The sequence below is a fragment of the Myotis lucifugus genome, unplaced genomic scaffold (genome assembly GCF_000147115.1).
Source record: "Myotis lucifugus unplaced genomic scaffold, Myoluc2.0 scaffold_204, whole genome shotgun sequence".
In the NCBI taxonomy this organism is placed as follows: domain Eukaryota; kingdom Metazoa; phylum Chordata; class Mammalia; order Chiroptera; family Vespertilionidae; genus Myotis; species Myotis lucifugus.
The window spans coordinates 408297-414731 of record NW_005871252.1 but is presented as its reverse complement, the minus strand read 5'-3'; the positions used below and the strand labels follow the sequence as shown (position 1 = coordinate 414731).

Sequence of the window (6435 nt, the reverse complement as noted above, 5' to 3'; positions counted from 1 at the left end):
GGCACATCTCTAAGCAGAAAAAAGTCCGCACCTCTGCCTTTGTGAATACTGTCAGTTCTGTATGGATAACCCCTCCTGTCTCTCTCCATCTAACCGCCCTCCGATTGTCAAAGTTCAGCTGAAGTAGCCCCACGTGCAGAGAGTTTTCCAGAAGTCCTGGTCTGAGTCAGAGGACCCCTGACTGTGCTCCCACAGCACCTAGTGCATGCCTCTAGCACTGAAAGCTGGAGTCACTGATTTATTGCTTTCTCGCTCATGTCATTAACTTTTTTGAAGGCAGGGACCAAGTATCCCCAACGCCCAAATACAGGACATTTTTTGCACATAGTAAGAGTTCAAAAAATGTTTGTTGACTAAATAAATAAATTGATATATAAAGAAATGGAAAGACGAATCCCCCTTGGTGCCTTAGACAAAGTGCATGCAAATTCAGTTTTCTCCTCATTTACTACTTTAAGCCTTTAAAAAAGTAAATCTGTTAACAAAATACAATCGAAACGATCCATTATTTTAAAATATTAAAAAAAACTGCATTGTTATTTATATGGTAATTCAAATGACTTTTGTTTGAGCCTTGGTTTAATTGCTATTGCTTATTTACCAATATAGTAAAGTTACTAGCAAAATTGGTATTAGCCACCTCAATTTTGTGTCCTTTGGGCAGAGAGAGAAATAGATGTTGGAGATTATTCTATATCTTCCTTTTATAACTGGTCATGAAGTCATACTTAAAGAATATGAATGCCAATGGAGAAAAGAGACTGCTTTAAATGTAAGAGATATTTTTTAAAAAACTAAAAATTTATTTCTAGCATACATCTGTCATTACAAATATTTCATAAGCCAAATAAAACACTTAATCACATAATTATTGCATTCAATAAAATTATATAAAAATAACCACTACAAATAAATAAAAACCTCATTTTTCTATCCTTTCTTCCCTTCTCTTACCATCCCATCTCTGCTCTCTCTCCAAACCCAATGTCCCCAACATGCACATAAAATATAATTGATAAAAACTACCCTGATCATTTGTAGATATTTGAAAATACTTTTTCAAAGAAAGTAGAAACAAATAATTGCATTAATGAAAAATATATTTTATTTTATTTTTTAATTTTTTTAAATTCTCACCTAAGGATATGTTTAGAGAGAAGAAGGGAAAGAGTGAGAGAGAAACATTGATCAGGTGATTCCTGTACAAGCCCTGACCAGGGATCGAACCCCAAATCTCGGTATGTGTCCTGAAGGGGAATCAAACCTATAACCTTTTGGTATATGCATGGGATGAGGCTCCAACCAACTGAGCAAGCCAGCCAGGGCAAAAAATGTATTTTAATGTTAGAGATATTTATTAATGACCAAATATATGACTAGCATAATGGTCTAGTTATGAGACATCAAAAGATATTGTTAGAAAAAGAATTAATTTTCACCCAAATAAGATAATAGGCACTAACCTTAATTATAAATTCTCCAACTACAATATTTATATTTTGTTTTCCTGAAACCCATGCACATTTTTCCATAAATAGAGAACAGGGCTGTAAGACCTAGAGACAAATAAATGAAAATCACATTTTCTTAGTAATAGAACTGTTATATATGTAACACAGAAGAGCATCTTACTTAACTTGACATTTTCAATTACAGCCTACTACTAAAAGCAAAAAGGCAAACTAGCTGAGAAGCTCTTGTGAGAGCTCTTCTAAAGTAATGCAAGTCTATGAACATTGTTAAAGAACTTACATTAAAGAATCTAAATTTAAAAGAGTTCTGATCAATTTCTTTATGCCAAATTCTTAACTAATGATGTACATTTACTATTAGAAATTGAAATGTTTCCTTTTCTTAAATATATTTTAAGTGATGCCCACTATAAAATCTACTTTTAAGATATCTATTAAAATGAGCTAAAGATGATGGTAAGATCTGACATTTGCAAAGAGGTACTAGAGGAAATGAAATTATGTCATTATAACTTTTATGACCGCTAAATCACTTGAAATTGTTTCTTTCAAAAAATAGTTCTGTTAATACCTTTAAAAAAGACTATGGTAAGTAAATAATCAGTTTCCAGATTGCTTAATAAAAGGTCAGTCTTGAATATAATAAGGTCCTTATTAGAATAAATTTCAAATCTGGATTTATTAAAACCATGAAGCCTATATTCTCATATATCATTAACAAAATAAAATAACCTTGCACCTGAATTGAATGGGGGAATTGGTACTACATAAACTTGCAAAACATTAGGATGAGCATTTAATGGAGTGATTAACAGAGCTTTCTGTGACATATCAAAAGAAGATCGCACTACAGAATGTTTCATGATAAAGTACAGACTAAGCCTAGCACTGCATTTCTTTATGAAACTCACTTTGCCTACAGAAATTTTTAGTTTAAAACACTACAAATGGGTCGCAATAAGATAAAATTATCAATTTAAGATTAAAAAATCAGTATGATGAATTATTTAACTAAAATATATTTTCACCAACAATGTGAAAATATAATTCAGTGGTTCTCAACCTGTGGGTCGCGACCCCTTTGGCAGTCGAACAACCCTTTCACAGGGGTTGCCTAAGACCATCCTGCATGTCAGATATTTACATTATGATTCATAACAGTAGCAACATTACAGTTATGAAGTAGCAACGAAAATAATTTTATGGTTGGGTCACAACATGAGGAACTGTATTTAAAGGGCCAGAAGGTTGAGAACCACTGATATAATTGACTATAACTTTTAATACAGCAAAACACAACATCTTTTGGTCATATAAGTCTAACTGATTTTTTTTGTTATAAACCTCAAGATTTTAGTACTCATTCACTCATTCATTGGATATACTTTAGTGAAAAAAGAAACAGCTGAAAAGGCACATTGATTTGTACTAAAATTCAAGTACAGTTTAAAAGATGACATAATGAAAAGAAAACCAGACTGGAGGTAGTACCAGTTCTGTCACTAGCAGCCATGGCTAAATCATTTAACATCTTTGGAATTTAACATCCTTGTCTGTAAAACCTCAAGTTTGTCAGTAAATAATCTCTAAAGTCCTGTAGAATTCTCACATTCTAGGATTCTATGAATCAACCATTTCTGCCATTCTTCTGCATTCTTCAATCTAAGCTTATAATATACTAGAGGCCCAGTGCACGAAATCCATGCATGGGCAGGGTCCCTAGGCCTGGCCAGCAATCAGGACCGATTGGGGCCTTCCAGCTGCCGGCCGGGGCCTCCCTTCTCCAGCTGCTGCCAACTTGGGCCTCCCTTCCCCAGCTGCCGGCCACCGGGCGGGATCTCCCTTTCCTGGCTGCCAACTGCTAGCTGGGGCCTTCCTTCATTCCGTGCTACCCTCTAGTGGTCAGCGCACGTCATAGCGAGCAATCGGTCTCCTGGCCCAACTCCCATGGGACAAATTGGCATATTGAGGCTTTTATATATATATAGGAGGCCTGGTGCACAACATTTTGTGCACTGGTGGGGGGGGGGGGGTGTCCCTCAACCCCCACTTGTGCCCTCTCACAGTCTGGGACCCCTCAGGAGATAACCACCTGCTGGCTTAGGCCCGCTCCCTGGGTGGCAAATGGCAGGCCCGATCCCTAGGTGCCTGCCCCACCACCCCCGGTCGCACACAGGGCAGGGCCGATCAGGGGGTTGGGGTACGGCCCGGGGTCGCGCACTCAGCAGGGCAGATCAGGGGGTTGGGGTGCCGTCCCCGGTTGCGCACAGGGCAGGGCTGATCAGGGGGTTGGGGTACAAGAATAGGGCTTCCTCGGACCGATCGCACCGCCAAGCCCCGCCGCCCAGGGCCGCACACGGGGGTCCCAGCTGGCGGCGGGGCTTACGCGGCACACAGGGGCCCGGATGGCGGCTTGCGCTGGCCCGCCCTGCCTGCAGTATGCAAATTAGCTGCCATCTTTGTTGGCGGTTAATTTGCATATCACACTGATTAGCCAATGGGAGGCGTAGCGAAGGTACGGTCAATTACCATGTTTGTCTATTATTAGATAGGATATATAGATGGTAATTCTTACTGTGGTAATATTTTTTCCTCTCTTTTCTCTGAGAAAAGGGCAAGCGAGCACTTTAAGATCTCTCACAGAAGCTTCCATCATCTGTTCGAGTTTGGACGTTGATAGAGAGAGGTCACACTGGAATGAGGCTGTCAGAGCAGGAGCATCTGCCTTTGTCAGGTTGGCAACAAATACCACTTCTGGATCTGTGACCCTGGCCTTTAAAGTCATATTTGGTCTCACAGAGTCATCTGAAGAAACAATAATAGGAACCAGAAAAGTTGTAGTAAAGTAAATCTTGTTGCTTGAATACATGCTATCTAGTTATGCTAAGTTGTTTCTAATATCCTGCTTTAATGCATATGGTGAAGTTAACAATATTAATAAATGACTGATACATACTAATAATGAATGATCATTAACAAATGCTAATTGAGCAAGATAATGGAAGCTGATCCCTGTCATCAGAAGACCATTACTATTTTGACCTAGCAGAGATATCCTTGCTTTGAAGTTATTTATGTCAGACTTAAGGTGTGTACACGTATATACACATAAATGTGTATTATTTGGTTATGTTTCTGGGGCAAGGAGGAGAAATAGGAGAAGGAAATATCACAAAGAGGATAAGAGATCATGATAAAATAGACCATTATATCTACTTAATTGATTTTTCGCCATAAAGTACATAGTGTCATACAATCTATAGAATAAATGTATTAAATGTACACATGAATACAAAGATATTAGATACTAGTGGCCCGGTGCACAAAATTCGTGCACGGGGGGGGGGGGGGTCCCTCCTCAGCCCAGCCTGCACCCTCTCCAATCAGGGACCCCTTGGGGGATGTCCAATCACCGGTTTAGGCCCGATCCCACAGGCGGTCAGACATCCCTTTCGCAATCTAGGTATGCTGGCTTCTAACCACTCACCTGCCTGCCTGCCTGCCTGATCGCCCCTAACTGCCTCTGCCTGACTGCCTGATTGCCCCTAACTGCCCTCCCCTGCCGGCCTGATCTCGCCCCAACTGCTCTCCCCTGCCAGCCTGATCGCCCCTAACTGCCTCTGCCTTGGCCCCCACCACCATGGCTTTGTCCGGAAGGAAGTCGGATGTCCAGAAGATGGCTGGTCTACCCGGTCTAATTAGCATATTTCCCTTTTATTAGTATAGATGATTACTGTTTACTAAAGGTAAATGAAAAAATAAAATTCTGACTTTGCCAGTAAATGGTAATTTTCTAATCTTACTGAGTTATACATTAGAGAGAAAAATACCTGACCTCAGATAATTATAACGTAACATACAAATGACTGATGTATTGGTAATGCTGGATATAGAATTAATACAGCAGGAAGTGACTTCAGTGTACACTGACTAGACATTTGCAAGCATTCCAGTGAGTTGAAGGAGTCTAAGGTGATGTCCAGGGGCATCATGCTGTCTTCCAATACCCCACCTTCTGTTTTTATATGTTCAATTACTCTTCAATATGTTATACTTCTTCCAAATATTTTCTTTGAATAGAAGAGTTCCCTTCTATAAGGAGGGGAACCACAGACACCAGATTAATTTGCTCACTCTATTTCTGAATAAGTAAAGAAATGTAATGCAGAGTTGGGAAGAATAGTTTCCTGGCTCCTAATCATATAAATCTATGCTTACTAAAATTTTTCTATAAAATATGTTTAAATTTAAAGAATAATTTTACATTCTTAGTTTCCACTTCTCTTTTTGCCTACTTGTAATTTTTGTTAAAATATACAAGCTGTCATCTATGACAGAGAAGCTCTGCTAACCTTTTTCTATCTTGAGTTTTGCTGTAGAAGTCTGTCGCAGTGGAATCTGTACTTCTTTTGCCATATTTTCTGGACTCTGAGGCATAGCTTTGATAAAGAAATCTGCCACAGTCATCAGAAATTCCACACTGGCACATACATACAGCTTGTCAAGAACAGCATCAAGATGACTTCTTCCATCTTTGCCTTGCTTGTAACTTATATCAATCATAGAACTGTTGTTATCTTGGTCGTTCTTCCTATCAATCATTCTGAAAAAATATACATTCATTATTTTGTTCCTGCTATAATAATTAAAAAGCTGAAAAATTTCATATATATATGAATATATATGTATGTATCTTATATATTTCACATATATATATATATATATATATATATATATATATGTCTTAATCTTTCTTTCTCATCTTAACAGAAAAAAGACCACTATTAACTAGAGTCTAATTAGCTAATGAGCATTCAAAACATGGTCTCCTTATCTCTATAGCAAGATTCAAATTATTGGGCAATTACAGGATATTTTATCATTATAATGCAATACTAGAAAAACAATGACTGTTGGAAGAAATTTCAACAATTAACTAAACACATTAATGTGGTCCCACAAA

At 38.3% G+C, this 6435-nt stretch overlaps 1 protein-coding gene across 1 annotated transcript in view; it reads right to left on the bottom strand.

The window, feature by feature from the left end:
• Positions 1–6435, bottom strand: part of VPS13C (vacuolar protein sorting 13 homolog C) — a 176419-nt gene that overhangs the window by 56117 nt on the left and 113867 nt on the right. The window contains exons 51-53 of the mRNA XM_023761255.1: positions 5825–6075; positions 4048–4277; positions 1464–1556 (exon numbers count right to left, since the gene is read on the bottom strand). Of these exons, the coding sequence (XP_023617023.1) occupies positions 1464–1556; positions 4048–4277; positions 5825–6075 (574 nt within the window). The remainder of the gene's footprint in view (positions 1–1463; positions 1557–4047; positions 4278–5824; positions 6076–6435) is intronic.